This window comes from Peromyscus maniculatus, chromosome 5 (genome assembly GCF_049852395.1).
Source record: "Peromyscus maniculatus bairdii isolate BWxNUB_F1_BW_parent chromosome 5, HU_Pman_BW_mat_3.1, whole genome shotgun sequence".
Classification (NCBI taxonomy): Eukaryota; Metazoa; Chordata; class Mammalia; order Rodentia; family Cricetidae; genus Peromyscus; species Peromyscus maniculatus.
In genome coordinates, this window is record NC_134856.1 from 76,435,365 (window position 1) to 76,454,255 (window position 18,891).

The following is an 18,891-nucleotide window of genomic DNA, read 5'->3' on the forward strand; positions in this document are numbered from 1 at the left end:
ATGAAGAAATATGAAATCCGACTTTTTAAAGGACATGGATGAAACTGAAGATTATAAGAGAAATAAACCAGACTAAGAAAGACAAGCGTATTTTCTCTCATATATGTGTTCTAGTTCTTGTGTGTGTGTGTGTGTGTATACACAGGAGGGTATGAAGGAAGAGATCTTAGGGGAGAAGAAAGGGAGGGAATTCATGTGGCCTGAAAGCAGACAGGAGGACAATGTGAAGAGGACTAAGGGGACCAGCAAGGGAATGCAAGGGCACAGAATCAACTCACTGGGACTCACGGGGCTCACAGAGATCAGGGAGCCTGGAGAGGTCTGACATAGGTCCTCTGCATTTGTTAGGCTGAGTAGCTTGGTGTTCTTGTGGGATTCACAATAGTGGGAGCAGGGGCTGTCTTCGACTCTTGCCTACTCGTGGGATCCTTTTTTCCTACTGGGTTGTCTCGTCCAGCCTTGATGTGATGGTATGTGTCTAATCTTATTGTAGCATGTCATGCTGTGTTTGGTTGATGTTCCTGGGAAGCCTGCTCTTTTTTGAAGAGAAACGGGTAGATCTGGGGGAAGGGGGAAGTGAGGAGAGAGACTTGGGGGGGGGGGGGGACTACAGTCAGGATGTAACATAAGAGAGAAGAAAACACAGGCCTGTGCCACCAGTACTCATGACGTAAAGGCAGACAGATCTCTGTGGGTTCATGACCAGCCTGGACTGCCATGCCAAGGCTACACAGGGAAACCCTATTTTGAAAAATAAAAATAAAAAAAGGGGGTATGTGTGTCAACGGCTGATGAAGGCAAGTAGAAGGGCTTAAGAACAAAGTAAAATGATACACTGTATGAAAATATCATTAATACTACTTTGTATGCCAACTTACAAAATCAATTTAAAACTCAAATGTGAAAAAAGTACAAGTCACAGAAAGATAACATGGAATCTGGTGTTTTGCATCTACGTACAGGAATAATAATCATTACACTAAGATCTGAGATCACCTGAGAAGGAAAGAAAATCAGACTGGAAAGATCTCACAATGCATTCCACACCTTATGTTAAATAGCATGTGCAAGAATATGTTTTATTGTCAATATTTTATATCTCAAATATTTATAATCAAGCTACCTCAATTTATTCCTTAAAGTTATGTTAGATTCTTGGCTGAAAGACATTTAAGTTTTGTTGCCCCTCCACACTCCTAATCTCAATTTATCAATTTTTTTAAAGCACAAATCAGTAGTTTTAATTCTAAAAAAAATAATAAAAGTTTTTAATAGTTGTAGCAAACAAATCAACAGGCTTGAAAATATAATGCTATTTTGATTCAACTTAATATATAGAGCTTTGCTTATGATGAAATGACCAACACTGTTTCACATTAATGTTTGCATAAAACAAAACCAGTACATAGATAGATAACTTATTTCATGTTTTAAAGACTTGCTTTCAAAATTTACCTCATGAGCCAACATTCTGTATAATTCTTCTTTTGTGATAGCCAGTCGTTCCCTGTCAATGCTATCGACAACAAGAATGATGAACTAGAAGGCAAGATTAAGATAAAGGAGGAATTAGTGGCACGTTCAGTTTTCTGCAAAATCACTGCAGTGACATTAGGTCTCACTTGGCATCCTCACTAGTGCGTCTCCATCAGAGGGAGCCTCACACAGAAGCACAGCAAGCAGGAAATCCAGATGCTAGCAAGAAAGCAACCTGCAGCTTCAGCAACTAAAAAGCAAGACCAACCTAACTTTTTAAAGCTCTTGATTGTGGGTAATAAAAAGTAATATTTACAGCAAAACTGCAATTTAATACTTTCATTAAACTTCAAAGTCTTCATTCTACCAACCATTTACACCAATGGGGGGGGAGGGGTGAATGACCCTTTCACAGGGGGTGCATATCAGATATTTACATTACAATTCATAACAGAAGCAAAATTGCAGTTTTGAAGTAGCAATGAAATAATTTGGTTGGGGGTCACCATAACATGAAGAACTGGATTGAAAGGCTGCAGCATTAGGAAGGTTGAGAACCACTGAATTTCAGACAATTAATAATCAATTACTTCTTTATGTATAAAGTCTTTTGCCTATTAAAGAGTTAATTTGACAGAAAAAGCATGTTTTTCAAAAATAACAAATAAGACATTTTTTACAGAAGGAATTTAAGCAATAAAAGCTCAAGAAGAAAGTGTGCTGAACTGTGCTAAGTTACACGCACTGACGTTAATATGCTAAGATGTAGGTGACATTAGAAAAAGGCAGGAAACTGGGGAATCTCTGTGTATGCATTTTTGTGTCTGGGTGGGAGACAGGGATAGGTGTGTGTGTGTGTGTGTGTGTGTGTGTGTGTATGTGTGTGTGTGTGTCTAAAGTAGGTATTAAACATTAAAAATACAAGCAAATAAAAACCTAAATAAAAGCAACTTTGTGAATTACAAACATGAAAATAGTGAAAAAGAGCTACTAAACCAAATAATGTGCAAGAGAGAGTGTTAAAAACTCAGGGGAAACAGTGTCATCTCTCTTATAGAACAAGAGAGTGATAAAAGCCACGTTACAAGAGAGGGGCTGACAGCAACTTCCAGGATAGCCACCTACAGTAATCTCAATACAAACGAGAAGGGCTTAGAAAGGACAAAAGGAAGAGAACATGGCATAGAATGGCAGATGACTGGCAAGTAACTGAGTTAATGAGAGGAAGCTGTCAGGAATTAAGGCCTGGAACTCCTTACATTACAATGGAGATATTCACTTTGGGAGGCCATCTCAGTGCAAGACTATATGGGTGAACAAAGTGATGAGTGAACAATGTAACAGACAATGCTGGTGTGTTGCAATAAATTCTTTGTGGTAACTGAAATATACTCGTAGCCATGGTTCACAAAAAGAACATTTATTGCTAATAGCATCAGTAATGAGATGTTTCTGTTTGGACCCAGGTTAAGCCTTGATGATCAGCAATTTTAAAAACTACCCCCTTGAAGTGCTTTAAGTGCACTCAGCTTGAGTCATCTTTAGCCTATTTGTGTATAAGAACTGCCTTTCTTCACAGCTGAAGTCAACTGTAGGCTTTAACAATGAACTTTAAAAGGACCTGTTTGTTACCTAAGTATATTAAAACGCTGTTATTCTCCAAGGACCTGTTACCTGAGTATATTAAAACGCTGTTATTCTCCAGTAGTATTTTACTATACACATATATTCAGCTGCCTTAAAACCATATTTGCGGGCAGTGGTGGCGCACGCCTTTAATCCCAGCACTCAGGAGCCAGGGGCAGGCAGATCTCTGTGAGTTCGAGGCCAGCCTGGGCTACAGAGTGAGTTCCAGGACAGGCTCCAAAAGCTACACAGAGAAACCCTGTCTCAAAAAACAAACAAACAAACAAACAAACAAAAAACCCCACTATATTTGCTTTCCAGCCACTTCTGTGCTGCCCAACCCCCATGAAGAAAATAGTTCAGTGTCATTACAAGTGTTGCATACTGGCAACATGCCATTTTGGCTCATGCACTACACTGGACTAGCACACACCGAAAACTGTATTAGTAAATACAGATCCAAAAAGTGTTCTTGTATTTTATTTTACTTTAAAAGGCAACTTGTGCACCAAAAATTCTTTGCTTTATACTCTTTCAGCTCCAATTTTATATCACTTTAGAAAATATGATTTCTTAGCTGTAACTCCTTACAAAGAAAGCTTACATGAATAACTGCACACCATTATTCAAAGTGATAAAAACTAAAAAACCCTGTATAGGCATTAAAAATAAATCTGCCTCTAGACAGACATACAAGTGAAGATAATATGGATATATTCCCCAAGCTAATACTGAACCAATAAGTATTTATTAGAAAAAGAAAACAACACCCTGGAAGGCTCCCTGCTTAGAAATTGCTTTGCTGTGATGCTCTGCAGACACACTTGTTGCAGAATTTCCCATGCACTGCTGTCTTGGGGCCCACTAGAGACCAACACATTCATCTCTACAGATGATGCTTCCATGGCTCTTAGTCACTCATGTGTGTGCCTACATGACTTCTATAATCATGTCAGCAACAGAACACTGGGAACCCATTCTCTAATGCAATGGAAGTTTGCAGAAGTAAATATTCTTAGGTGGCTTCTCTTAATAACTCCTCTATTTACTTTACTTTTAACACAAGCAATTTCTTTCCATGTTTCAAAATACTCAAGAAATATATAATAAAAAATTCAATGTTCTCTGCCTTTTTCTGTCCCAAAGGAAAAAGTATAAAAATAACCTCTAAAATGATAGCGATGGCTGGGGATGACCTGCAAGTCTATTTTTCATATTAATTACATCTGAAAATCTGGGATGTTATTTGAAAAATTATGCTTAAAATATTTTATGCCATCCCTCATCAGATACTTGTGTAAGGCTCTCAGACTGTGGGAAGATTTGTTATTCAGCCAGTGTCACATTTCTCCAGTCCATGGAGCACTGAGGGCACCACTGTGAGGATGGACTGAGCCAGGCAGAGGAAGCGCTCAGCTGAGAAGGATCCTGGCCATGCATGGTGTTGCATACCTACAGTCCCAGTCCTCCGGAGGCAGAGAATCAAGAGGATTGGTGTAAGCTAGCTCCAGGCCAGCCTGAGCTGCACAGCAGCTTCTGTCAGCCAGGTACATTTTACATGTATATGACCCATTGACTTTAATGTTTTCACTGACTATTCCATCCCCTTAAGGGGAAAAACGCAAGCACCCGCTTGGATCTTACTCCTAAACTCCCCTCTGTACAAGTCTCTGCAGTGAGACACTGCTGTGAACAGAACACAGTCTTTAGCACTCCTTTTACCTGCCTTTTTCTTCCACGATGAAATTTGAATTCCTTATTAAAAGCAACTGCTAATATGCTTCTTTACAGCCTAGCCATCGTCTATGCTGATTCTTAGAAAAATTTTTTAAATTAAAATTCAAGGGTAATTTTGGCATACCTCTGTGTTTGAATAATAGGTGTTCCAGGATGACCGCAGGGACTCTTGACCACCAATATCCCACATAAGAAAATGAGTGTTCTTCACAACTATTTCTTCAACATTGCTTCCTATGGTTGGAGAAGTATGAACTACTTCATTCATTAAGCTGTTGAAAGACACCATTGAAAACTCTTTTGTAAATCTTGAGAACCCCAAGCACGTTTTATCTTTATGTTTTTAAGAGAAGTCAACCTTTCCTATTTATACCAATCATAATAATCATTAACACAAGAAAGAAAAGCTTGAGACTTCTTGTACAAAGGAAGAAGTTAACTCCTGAAGAATGTTTTCTGCTTTTTAATGAAATGAATTGCAGGCCTAACACAGAGATGGGAACACAGTGGTGTGTGTTTGAATGTCTGTGGGCAAAATGCCAATATGACCAGTTACTGCATCAGAACCAATGTTCCATCCTGAAAGTGCAATTTTTGGGTAACTGATATACCAATACTTACAAAGTAGCAATAACTCAGTAATATTCTATGCATTCATTTTGCTTAATGTCTATGTAAGCAAAGTGAGTTAGTTCAGTCCTAAAAACTAGTTTAGGCTTACCAACCTATATCCTTAAGGTCACAGACAAAAAGAAATTTTTCTTAAATTGAACTATATCTAGGATATTGATTCTCATATCACTTGTATTATCTTAGCAATTGCTTACTTTATTCAAAATGCATATATTTGCTGATAACATTCCATGATACACTTATAATTTTCTCTTGAGTTTTATATGTTATGTGTTTGACACTATGTACAAGACTGTTACCAAAGATGAGAAGTTTCAGAGATATCTGAGCTTCATATTAAAGGCTAAATGATATTAAAATACATTTTGGCCAATGAATGAAGACATACTAAAGAAAAATAATGACAACTCTGAAACAATAACATATAAGGAGCCTCCTGTTAGCAAATGTGTCAGTTAGGCATTGGGCAAGTGAGCATCTTTGGCAAACTGAAGGCTAACAATACTGCTTTTTTCCCACCCTCTTCTTTGGAGTGCTAACAATTTAGCCCAGTGTCTTGCTCTGCTGAGCTATAAGCCAGCCAGAAACCAACGGGCTTTAAATGCAAGACGAGGAAGGGAAAGGTGAGATCAATATAACAGTGCCAAGTACTGAGTGGCTATTTGTTAAAATGCTCTGGGTATGTAAATCCATTTCCACAGCTTAAATGTCTTTGGCCCTGAAAGAATGGGAAATCCTCAGACAGTGGATTCATGAGGTGTTAACATTTACTGATGATGAGCCTTAATGTATTTCTGAGAATTTCAAGCCTTTCCCTTTTGAAAGCTACTAAAGTAGTATTTTGACGGCCATCACTTCAGACAAGTCTGGCTCTGTTAAACAATCCCAAAGCTCTTAGAGGAGAGCAGCGTCCCAGAGACAGAGCTCTATTTACACAGGGCTCCTTCGGGAAGCATTAAGTGAGAGTCATCTTATCACCTCACCCCAGGATAATCTGCACTTTAGTTTAGTTTAATATTAAAGTCCATCTTCCTTAGGAAGTCACAAGGAGAGTACTTGGTGGAGGCTTTAGTGAGCCTAAGACATTTTATTTTACTTTTTTATTTGGTAAAATAGAAAAGGTTACACGTCTAAGCCTAACTGTTGTATTATTAAAACTGGGAAGATTGGTATCTCATTACTTATAAAAAAAAAGTTTTTCAACAACTATTAAGTAGGCACCAATACTTACAACTGATAAAGAATGGTGGTTTTCCCTGCATTATCCAGTCCCACAATGATTACTTTGTGCTCTAAAAAAAGAAAACAAGTTATGAACATTTATACTATTACATGCACACACTCTACAGTACAGGCTTCCCACAGAGATGATCATAACTGAGACTCATCTATTAAGCACCCACTACTGAAGGATTATAGGACGGAACTTTATGCAAGTAAGGACCTGCCGTGAGTGAAACAATCCACTACAGTGTTCTCTATGGAGTTTCTCATAAAGGTATTTAGACTGGTTAGCTAGAAAAAGAGGCTATGGTCACTTACGAGTGGAGGCAGGGTCACTCAAATACAAATCTGATATCATGACTTAAACCGTAAGTGTAAAATCTTCGCTCTACACACCTGCTCAGTGTCTGGTATTCAAATTGGCTTTAAGTTGTTTTAATATAAGCAAATTTTCCCACCCACATGTACCAACATTTTTGCCTTTCATTTAAAAATGACGTTTACTGCTGAAAGCTGCAATGCTCTTTCCATTAGCAGACAGAATTTTATTTTTACATTAATTGGCAGAAGTAAAAGCAATTACTTAGCCTTCAATGGTTTTTATTGAAACATGTTTTATGTAATCATTCTAAGTAGATGTTTCTGCTGACACTGTCCAACAAAAGCCTTTCCCCTTCTGATGACAGGCACTAAATAACCATTCTGTTAACGGCAGTTATTAGGCCTAATTATTCTGTTAAATGGTACGTATTTTGAAATCTGTTTTGAACGTATGATAGAAAATTGCCCCACATCTATTCAGAGTATGTTCAAAATTCCTCTCTCTTGGGAAATAGGGGGTTCAACAAGCCCCCACCACTAGCTGAGAAGTTATTGATAGTTGATGACTCCTGGGGAGAGGGATATTCACTTTTCCTTAGGGCGTGGCTCCTGGTAGCCACCCGTATTCCAGTGAATGGCCCCACAGGCAAGAATATGTGAGCAGCACAAACAGGGCTTGGTAGGTGAGGGAGGAGAGAGACAAAAAGACAGGGGTGGGGGGAAGGGAGGGGGAAGGGAAGAAGGAGATGAGAGGGAAGGAAGAGAAAGGGAGGGAGTTGAAGGGATCTGGGGGTACATGTGAGGAGGACTGGGGAGGAGCTGGGGGAGGAGTGGGAAGCGAATGTGATCAAAAGACATTGTATGTATGATTGTATGACATCTTCCAAGCACAAGCTACACACAGAAATCCCCCTCTCTAGCACAAAATGCTTAAGGAGCTGCTAGAGTGCTTTGGCAGGGCAGGGAGGGAAGTTCCCCAGGACACGGGAGAGAGGCACTTCTGTCGCTAGCTGCTGCTTCTCTCCCCAGTGCACCACTGAGAGTGACCTCTTCTCTTGCCTTACCCCCACTTCCTTGCCTCTGCCTCTGGTCTGTGGGGATGGGTAGCTGTGGGACCCCCAGGGCGGGACCTCTGACGAAGGACTCCAGGGACATTTCTACTCTCGCACCAGATTAGAAAATAGTTTAAAGGTTGATGATGTCAGGTATGAGGCAAGAATGTAGCTCCTCTACTATTTAAATACCATTAAATGTGTAACAGTCAGTCTGAAAGACAATGTGATAAGATATGTTTAATTAAAAAGGAGGAAAATGTGTTTCCTCTCTGACCCACATCTTCACCCTGACAAATTTTCTCAAGTTTCCACAAAGACAAATATGCTCAAGAATGACTGCAGAGTTTTGCTAGCAAGATCTTGGAAACATCCAGACATTAGTGGGCAACCACATTTAGCTTACAGATATAAGAAACATTAAATGATTCTTTGCTATCAAATACTATAAAACCTGTTTATGACAAGGATTTTAAATCTTTGTATCTCCCAGCCTTGACCTTGTAAGACTTTTATGCAGATGTTTTAACGCCCTTCCCGATTTGCCCCCAAAGTAAAACCTTTGTTTACACACAGGCCCTGCACTTGGATTAGAGTGGCAGACCCTTCCCTTTCATTTCCTTTGCACCAGGGCTTTTAAAGCTAGCTAATTTCAAAAGACCATGAGTCAGACCCTCAGACAACAGGGAAAAAACAGGGTCCCCACCCCTATCAGAATTAAAACTAAGTGCACATCTCTGAGTGCTTGCTTTCTGAAGTGCACCCTCTTGACGAAGAGGGAAGTTTGGACTGGTGGAGACTCTTTAATTGGAATGGTGGTCTCTTTTTTAAGACCCCCAAACTTGCTTCTAACACAGAGAGGCAATATAACAAAACAGTTTGTAGCCTGAGAAGATGTGGGAGGCCTACCCATTTCTCTGTGGGAAGCCTGCTCCCACTTTTTCCCCAGGGTCCTCTTGTGGACGGAGGAGGGAGAAATATTTAGATAGATAGAGGGGAGAGAAACAGAAACACATAGCCTCAGGAGGGCCTGGATCAATATCCACCAGCCCCTTCTGTTTCTTCAAAAGGGATTTCTATAGGAATGCCAAGGGGTGGAACAAAAGACCTCCCCCTCACAAAGCCAAGTGCAGACCCTTCCAATCACCTGTTAACTTCGCACATGGCCAAGCAATCCTCTAATGCAGTCCTGCTGGGTAAAGCAAGCTCAGATTTCACTAGGAAACATCTGTGGGCCTCCAAAACTTCTGTGGGTCTCCACAAGAAGAGAAAGATGCAATAATATCTAGCACTATGGTGATATGCTCATTACTTAAGCAAAAAGAACCAGCGTAGCACCAACCTGTAAGCTTAGCACTCAGGAGGTTCCCTAAGTTCAAGACTAGTCTGAGCTACATAAATAAAATGGTGCCTTAAAGTAAACCAAAGAAAAGAGAAATGAGACTGCCTATATGATGCTCAATACTGGGAACATTTCACTTTAGAGCTCTGCTTCCAATGATAAGCTCTAATGAGCATCAAATTACTGCTAATACATTTTTTAAAGCCTTAACAGTGCATCAACCAACAAAAAGACGAAGCACAATTTGTAGGCAAGTTGTGATGACAAACTTCTCTGTCTTCCAATGATGTATTTATCTGAAAGAACTATCTGTAGTATATCACAGGACAAGTAGACAGTGGAAAGGCTATTTTCAGGTTGGCAAAAGCTGCTTCGTAGAACAACAACAGAATGATTATAACTGATTTAATTTCCCTTCAGTGACTCCTGGTTTGAATTCCCTAGCTTCTAATGGAACCAACCTTGATGTACTCCATTGGTTTGTTGTTCCTTAAAAAATAAGAACAAGAGCACTCTTTATCAACAGAGGCACAAACAGACTGCTTGGCACCAAGCATTCTTGATCTTTTGAACAGCCGAGCTCTAGAGACCTCGGGTGACTGCAGCAGTGAGAAAACAGCCACTGGAACGGCAGAACCTGGCTGAACAGAACTCCTGTTCAGGGAAGAGGATGGACAGTACCACCAGATGGTTCACTGTTGAAGCAACTTGGGGGTAACTGAAACTATTTTTTAACCATTTTGTATTATATTTGTACCCTGTGAAGATGTGTCTTTGCCAAGGCGCCTTCTGACTGCTTTAATACAGAGCTGAATGGCCAATAGCTAGGTAGAAGAGGATAGGTGGGATTTCTGGGGAGAGATCCCCTTCTCTTCACTTTATAGGGAACTCTAGCAATTAAAACAAAACACATAATTTCAGTCTTTCCTAGGATGAAGGTATGCATGATATCCTTCAGATAAAGTGGCCTAATTATTCATGAAAACTGTTACCAACAACCTAAATCCACACATATGACCAACAGAAAGGACTGTCCTCTGTAAAAGTATGAAGTGATACAGTTTAGTTAAGATCTTAGCTCTGAAGAAATATCAATACCATCTAGACAACAAGAATGAAAGCAGGCTCAAAGGCCAGCTACTAAAGGCCACGTTCAGAAAGGCCATTTGCCCTGTTACATAACTGCACCTCTCCCTCCAACTGCCTGCTATGCTTAAGAGATTCTCAGTTTGTCAATGGCTAAACAATTCAAATCACATATACTAACTAGTGAAGTTTTTACCACTCAAAGAGCCATGAAGAAAATGGAGAAAGTGATGTGAGTGTGTGTATATAGAATCTACTTCTTCTAAGGAAAACCAAAAACAACAAAACAAACCAACCCTGAATACATTGTCCCTGTGCGACACTTCAATTAGTAAGTCGAGAAGTTTCTTAAAAGGTGTCCTTGACGGAGTGGTCTGCTTCCAGTCAATCCACTGACTGAGCTACTTCTGTGTGGAGCATGTCTATGTCTATGTCTATGTCTATGTCTATGTCTATGTCTATGTCTATGTCTATGTCTATGTCTATGTCTATGTCTATGTACTATGTCATGTCTAAGAGGGACCCCAGGCTTGAAAATATGACAGCACTTGTTCTACACTGCTGTCTTTTGGTTGGGCATAATCAGTAGGCCACACACATACAACTCATGTGTAGGAAACAAACAAAATCAACTGAACTCTTTGTCAGAGACACTTTCTGTGATGTTGTTTAACTATCAATAATTTTCCTCATTTGTGCCATAGTAAACTACAGCAAATGTTGAAAGGTATTTATAAATATGTAGCTATTACTAAAGCAGTAACTGTTAGTATCTGTTGACCAAGGAGGTTAAAAAGAAAAAAAGAAAAAGAAAATGAGAAGGACTCTATTCCCAAAGTCAAAATTGCTGCCAACCTGATGGAGCCTTAACGTCATTTAATGTAAATTAATGTAATGTAATGTCATTTTGACCTCAGTGTAGGGAGTAGAGATCTCTATTTCACTAGACTTTAGATATCTCAAGTTGTGCTGAGACATCTAAAAACCCCATCTGATTCTCGAGGTATGAAGAGGAAAGCCGGCGTTTGTACTTCTAAGTCCTCAAGCCTCTCTCAGGAAACTACACTGTCAACTCACTGTCTCAGTCTAAATTTGTTACTTAGAGCAGGTTTTGAAATACCAAATGAACCCTTTAGCCATTATTAAATCAACTTGCTGTCACTGAGCACAGGCAGGAGTACTCGGGATGGAGGCCACACACCAGAGTTTGCATCTTTTGTGGAAAGCTGGGAGGGGGGCAGGGCTGAGAAGGACTGAGGCTCATCTGGGCGACTACACAGTAAGACTGCAGCAAATGAGGACAAGGAAAACTAAAAGAAAAACAAACTCTGACAGTCACGTTTTGAGGTTTAAGGTCATGCTTGTAGATAAGCACAGGCAAAAAATGGTGAACAAGAAATATAATGAAAGGAGAAATTTCAAAAAAAAAAATCAAGAAAAATTAAAGTTTTCTCCTGTACTTTTTTTAACTTTCACTAACATGAACAAAACTGTTTATAGTGTTGGTCCAAAATACCACATGTTACTGAACAGAATAATACTACTGGGGGGAAAAGATCAGAAAAGCAGTATGTAGTGACATGATTTTTAAAATTGTGAAATAAATAATATGCAAATTTAAGTAATCACATTAAAATTCCATATTGTTAAAACATTATAATTGTAAATTTCTTTTTAATGTATACAGGAAATTTCATGACACATAGACTGCTACCTTCTAGGTATAAATGGCTGTATCAACACCATCATTACAGGAAGTTTTACATGAATTAAATACGTAAACCACCATATAACCAAGCTAATATCAGATGTGGTGATACAACACATGTCGAATAGTCATACCACAGAATATACCTGAATTACTGCAAAGGCTAGAGGCTCTATTGCTTCCCTGCCTAGTTCTCCAGCCTCTCCCAACCCCACTCAATGTATCTGTCCAATGCATCATCCAATGTATTGAGTTCATCTGATGACTCGACAGAGTCAATGTATCATGTCGATCTGATGATTCAACACTTACCTCAAGAGTCCTGAAGGTAAACACTTGCAAAATCCCATCAGTACAGAACACCATTAGGACAAAGTAACAAAAGAGTGAGCTATGTATCTCTTGAAAAGCAAGAACTGAACCCCAACTTTCAGCTAAGAAAAGCAAGGTCAGTAATAAAAAAGTAAACTCTTAAGTGGTTTATCTTTTTTATTTTTATTTTTGAACACAAAGTCTCCTATAGCCCTTGCTAGCCTTAAACTATGTAGACAGACTAGGCTGGCCTCAAACTCAGAGATCTGCCTGGCTCTCTCTGCCTCTGAGTGCTGAGATTAAAGTTGTGTGCACTAATGCCCTCCTAATGTTTAATGCATATTTTATAAATTAATATTCATAATTATCCTGTGACAAAATGTCATCACTCCTCATTTTACTGATGAGGGAACTAGGTGTACTGGCTGGTTTTGAGTGTCAACTTGACACAAGCTAGAGTCATCAGAGAGGAGGGAGCCTCAGTTGAGGAAAGGATTCCATGAGATCCAGCTATAAGGCATTTTCTCAATTAGTAATCAATGGGTAGTGGGGGGTAGGGGGGAGCAGCCCATGATGGGTGGTGCCATACCTGGGCTGGTAGTCCCAGATTCTGTAAGAAAGCAGGCTGAGCAAGCCATCTGAACCTAGCCAGTAAGCAGCATCCCTCCATGGCCTCTGCATCAGCTCCCCATCGAGGATCCTGCCCTATTTGAGCTCTTGTTCTGACTCCCTTTGGTTATGAACAGCAATGTGGAAGTGTAAGCCAAATAAATCCTTTATTCCCCAACTTGCTTTTTGGTCATGGTGTTTCGTCACAGTAATATAAACCCTAAGACACTAGGCCTCAGGCTATATAGCCTGCCCAACATCACACTACTGGGAAGGAAAGATGGTCTTAGCTGGCATTTGAATCCAGGGCCAGGGCTCTAGATAATGTACTGTCTTGTTGGTTAGCTTTGAACTCTATATATCAAGTAGCAGTATGGAGACAAAGTTTACACCTTTTTTTTAAAATCCCTTCATACATTAAATGCTTAAAATGAGTACAAAATCTCTACGGACATTAAAAACACACAGTTTGTCTAAGGAAAAAGATAATCATGCAGCCGGGCGGTGGTGGCGCACGCCTTTAATCCCAGCACTCGGGAGGCAGAGACAGGCGGATCGCTGTGAGTTCGAGGCCAGCCTGGGCTACCAAGTGAGCTCCAGGAAAGGCGCAAAACTACGCAGAGAAACCCTGTCTCGAAAAACCAAAAAAAAAAAAAAAAAAAAAAAAAAAAAAAAAAAAAAAAAAAAAAAAAAAAAAAAAGATAATCATGCTATGCATCTTAACTTCTCCTTGACTTAGTAGTATAAAAACATACTTTATCAGTAATAAACTACAAGTCTGAGTATGATGCTTTCCTAGTATGATGATTCCCCACTTCAGCCAAGATATGAGTCTTAACCATACTTAACTGTAAAAAATAGTTCATGAGGTAGAGGAAAAAAAGCTTCTGATAGAGAACTAAATACAGGCAGAGCAGCATCAAAGACTGAGAAGGTCCTCCAAAGAACTAAATATACAGGCAGAACAACATCAAAGACTGAGTAGGTTCTTCAAAGAACTAAATACAGGCAGAGCAACATCAAAGACTGAGAAGGTCCTCCAAAGAACTAAATACAGGCAGAGCAACATCAAAGACTGAGTAGGTCCTCCAAAGAACTAAATACAGGCAGAGCAACATCAAAGATCTGAGAAGGTCCTTCAAAGAACTAAATACTGGCAAAGCAACATCAAAGACTGAGAAGGTCCTCCAAAGAACTAAATACAGGCAGAGCAACATCAAAGATCTGAGTAGGTCCTCCAAAGAACTAAATACAGGCAGAGCAGCATCAAAAACTGAGTAGGTCCTCCAAAGAACTAAATACAGGCAGAGCAGCATCAAAGACTTGAGTAGGTCCTCCAAAGAACTAAATACAAGCAGAGCAACATCAAAGACTGAGTAGGTCCTCCAAAGAACTAAATACAGGCAGAGCAGCATCAAAGACTTGAGTAGGTCCTCCAAAGAACTAAATACAGACAAAGCAACATCAAAGACTGAGTAGGTTCTCCACAGTAACAAACTGCTAAGACTGAAGTATCTGCAGAGATAATGGAGATGTGTTTCTTCAACTCACTGAACAAACGTAATGGTAAGACTTCAGACTTGAAGTTTACAAGCTGCCCACCACAAGGCTCGAAGGCTGATGTTCAAGGGCACAAGCATCTAACTCATGTCTTTTAAGCTTGTTAAGCAGTACTACAGTTGAAAAATAATTTACTCCTGGACCCAGAACATTACCATTAATACCTGAGATGGATTCTGAGTGTTTGTATTTTAGAAAATTCATTTCTTTTTAAACTAATTACTGGTCTTCACTAATATGCATCCATAACGATTCATGTAGTTGAGAAAATATGGAACTATAAACTGAAAATGTAAACTGGGTGAGTACAAAAATGTGAATAACCCAAATTTGAGAAGCTTAGTAAGTTTCAAAAGAAAAATGTCAAAGAAAAAGTAGACTCAAAAAAGCTAATTTGTTGTAAAGCAAAAAATGAAGGAAAACGATGAAAGCAACAAGAAAAAGAAAGAAAAAGTCAGGACACACAAAGAGAAAGAAGACAGGAATATCAACTGATGTCTTACCAGGAAGAAAAAAAAATCAGCAGCTGTAGTCCACACACCAAGAAAAAAAAAAAAAAAAAAAAAAACTGGCCAAAGATGCTGTAATCAGCAAACCCGTGTATTTTACAAATATAAGCAACATAAAGACATTTAAGGTAAGAGACCGTCATCAATACCAATAAGATGAACAAATATGAGATAAGTTTATCCCTCTCTTAACTTTACTGCATATAGGAGTTGAGTTGCACAGCAAACACTATGCTACCATATTCTTGGAGGTTTATTAAATATGCAGATATAACAGGAGTCACAATCTGGCAGCATAAAGACAAGTGGTGGATGCAACTGAGCTGCCAGTGTGTGCATTCTATAGGAAATGTGGCATTTGCTGTCTTAGCTGACAACACAAAGAATCTATGTTCCATTCTCTAGGAGGGTGTCATAAAAATAATGCAAAAAGGAAGATAGGAAGTCAATAAAGAAAGGAATTCTTTTACAAAAAAGTCACTTAACTCTAAAAGTGGAAAAGAACAGTGCAACTCCCACCAGAAGCCAAGCAAAGGAAACACAGTCAACGGTGAAGTGGCAGACCTTACCACATACATAAACGAACGCTACCACATCAGCAAGTTCCACCAAGCATCCCAGTCAATTTAACAGGGCAAGTTTCACAGTGGGCTCAAAAAACACAGCAGTGTGCTCTTATGTAAGAGATACACATGAAAACACAAAAGGTCTGAACAAGATTGAGGCAACCTTAACCTCAGGAACATTCACAAAGCATTATACAAGTATGGAATACAAGTTTCCTCTCCAAAGGTACATGGACCGAAAGAGATAACAGAAGCATCATTACTCTCAATAAATCTGAAACAAAATAGAAACCTCGAGGTTTTTACCACACTAGGAAACAAGATTATGCTATCAAAAACAAACAGACTCAAAAATCAAAACTAAAATTATGTGCAAACTAGGCAACAAACATCAATATTCAGTCAAAAAAAGAAATCACACAAAAATGTAAAATACTTCAAATTGAATAAATGAAATATAACACTTTAAAACAAGTGACTACAAAATAACAAAAGGGACATTTTCAACTCTGAAATGCTTATATTTGACATGTCCTTCAGGATCTAGTAATAAAAGACAAACCCAAAGTAGAGAGAAAGGAAATAATTAGCAGTAGTTTAAGTTAGAAAACTTTTCCTTTCTTTATTCCCATTAAAAGATTAAGCAAAGTTTGGCCGGGCGTTGGTGGCGCACGCCTTTAATCCCAGCACTCGGGAGGCAGAGGCAGGCTGATCTCTGTGAGTTCGAGGCCAGCCTGGGCTACCAAGTGAGCTCCAGGAAAGGCGCAAAGCTACACAGAGAAACCCTGTCTTGAAAAACAAAAAAAAACAAAAAAAAAAAAAAAAAAAAAAAAGATTAAGCAAAGTTCAAGGACTCTACTGAACTTCAAAACTCACCATGGTTATAAGGTCATAACTGAGATTATGGAAATAGCCTAAAGATCAATGCAATAGAACAAAACACAGAGATAAGGCTCACTTTTTTTTCTTTTTTCTTTTGATCACAATCTGAGTTTCTACAAGGGCTCCAAAGGAATCCACTTGAGGGAAAATGTCTTCAGGAAATCATGTGGAAGAAGTAGATGTCTATGTGAAAATACGGAAATTCCACCCCTATTCACATCACAACACAAAATAAATTGAAGTCTATCACAGACATTAACAGAACAGGCAACATTTCTGGAGGAAAGGAACAGGTATCTTGAAGTTACCAAAAGCAAAGAGCCATTACAAATACCTTGAGAGCTGGTTTGATGGCAAAAAGTTTAAAAGTTTTTTAAATGGGTAAGGAATCTGAACTGTCTACAAATAGCAAGTAAGGACATGAAAAATGGCGTGGCCAACTCTCACCAGAATGACTAAAATTGAAGGCTGACGCCATCAGTTGCTGGTAAGGCCATGGAACACTGCTGCCAAGAGTATGAAGAGAATGTAGCAACTCAAGAAAATAAGAGCAGTTTACCTGTTCTTTGACTTAGAAACAGCTATTTTACATTTAAGAGAAGCGGAAATGTCTATAAAAGTTCTCACCGGGCCGGGCGGTGGTGGCGCACGCCTTTAATCCCAGCACTCGGGAGGCAGAGCCAGGTGGATCTCTGTGAGTTCGAGGCCAGCCTGGGCTACCAAGTGAGTTCCAGGAAAGGCGCAAAGCTACACAGAGAAACCCTGTCTCGAAAAACCAAAAAAAAAAAAAAAAAAAAATTCTCACCGGGTAGAGAGAGGAGTGGCTCAGAGTGGAGCATTACTTAGCCCTTATTAGGCCCTGAGTTCTATGCCCTGGACCATAGGGCTGACTGTCTTTTGACTACTCATAGTGTTTCAACCCATCAGGATATAAGGGAAGAGTCACGAGACAGTCATGGCGAACACTTTCAATGCGAAAAGCTGTTCAAAACTACGTTGAAACATAAAATAAGGCAGTAACCAAGAAAAGAGTGACAAGAGCCTTTACAAAAATATGCCACCAGAATGCTAAGAACATATTTCCTGAACCAAAATATTCAACAGGAAGAGTGGAAGACTGAAATAATCTAAGACTAGAACCTAGTCTCCAATAAGAAAATGTTCATGTGCATCTTTGACAGTCACCTTGGCATACACTGACAATAGAATGTACAGGAAAACAAAGGAATAAACCCTAAAAATAAATAAATAAATTCCCTAGGACCAAAAAAGGTACATCTTTAAACTGAAAAATTCCTGAGAACCCACAAAAATGAATGAAAAAAACAAATGTACATGGAATTACATCTTTTTGAAACTTAAAATTACCAGAGATAAAGAGACAATTCTAAAAAAACAAAAACAAAAACAAAGAACAAAAAAAACCCCTACGAGATAGAGAAAAATAAATCAAAATGCTACAGTTTTACTTAGCAATAGTGGAAGGTGGAGGTCAAGGCAATGTCTTCAAAATTCTAAAAGAAATGTTTTCCAATTCATAGCTAAACCAGTTATAAGTCAAAAGTAAAGATAAGTGATATGTCTCCAGGCATCTGATATTGAAAACAATTACAATTTATAGATACCCTTTTTGGTGGGGTGCAAACAGAGTTCCTCTCTTTCCATAACCTTGGCTAGCCCTGAACTCAGTATGTAGACCAGGCTGGCCTTGAACTTGAACTGAAACAGATTTGCCTGTCTCTGCCTCCCAAATGCAGGGGTTATGTGTGCCATCATGCACAGCTCTATAGATAACTATGTGACATCTTTTAAATAATTGTATAGTTCTTTTGTTTGTTTGTTTGAGACAGGGTCTCTCTACATAGCCTTGGCTGTCCTGGAACTCACTATGTAGACCAGGCTAGCCTTGAACTCACACAGATCTGGCTGACTCTGCTCCCCAAGTGCTGGGATTAAAGGCGTGCACCACCATGCTCGGCTAAATTTGTATACTTTTAAAAGGAAGACGTAGTGTAAGTACAGAAAATCACTAACATGGCAGCAAAGACAAGCCCAGCACAGCTATGTACTGGAGATGCCAAAAGGAAACCAAAGCATCTGCTGGGTGCGAGGCGGGCAAAACGTGAGAGCCAAGCTTTGGACACTGCAGAATCTCTCAGCCAATGAAAGGAAAACTAAGATGACCTGGGATTTTCACTCTAGTAACAAACTGAAGGAAAAACAGTAAGACAATTAGAGCAAACTGTCG

General features: G+C 39.2%; 1 protein-coding gene across 1 annotated transcript in view; it reads right to left on the reverse strand.

Annotated features, from left to right (window-relative positions):
• Window positions 1–18,891, reverse strand: part of Arl5b (ARF like GTPase 5B) — a 31,514-nt gene that overhangs the window by 8,510 nt on the left and 4,113 nt on the right. Inside the window, exons 2-4 of the mRNA XM_006989928.4 lie at window positions 6,704–6,764; window positions 4,964–5,111; window positions 1,456–1,539 (exon numbers count right to left, since the gene is read on the reverse strand). Of these exons, the coding sequence (XP_006989990.1) occupies window positions 1,456–1,539; window positions 4,964–5,111; window positions 6,704–6,764 (293 nt within the window). The remainder of the gene's footprint in view (window positions 1–1,455; window positions 1,540–4,963; window positions 5,112–6,703; window positions 6,765–18,891) is intronic.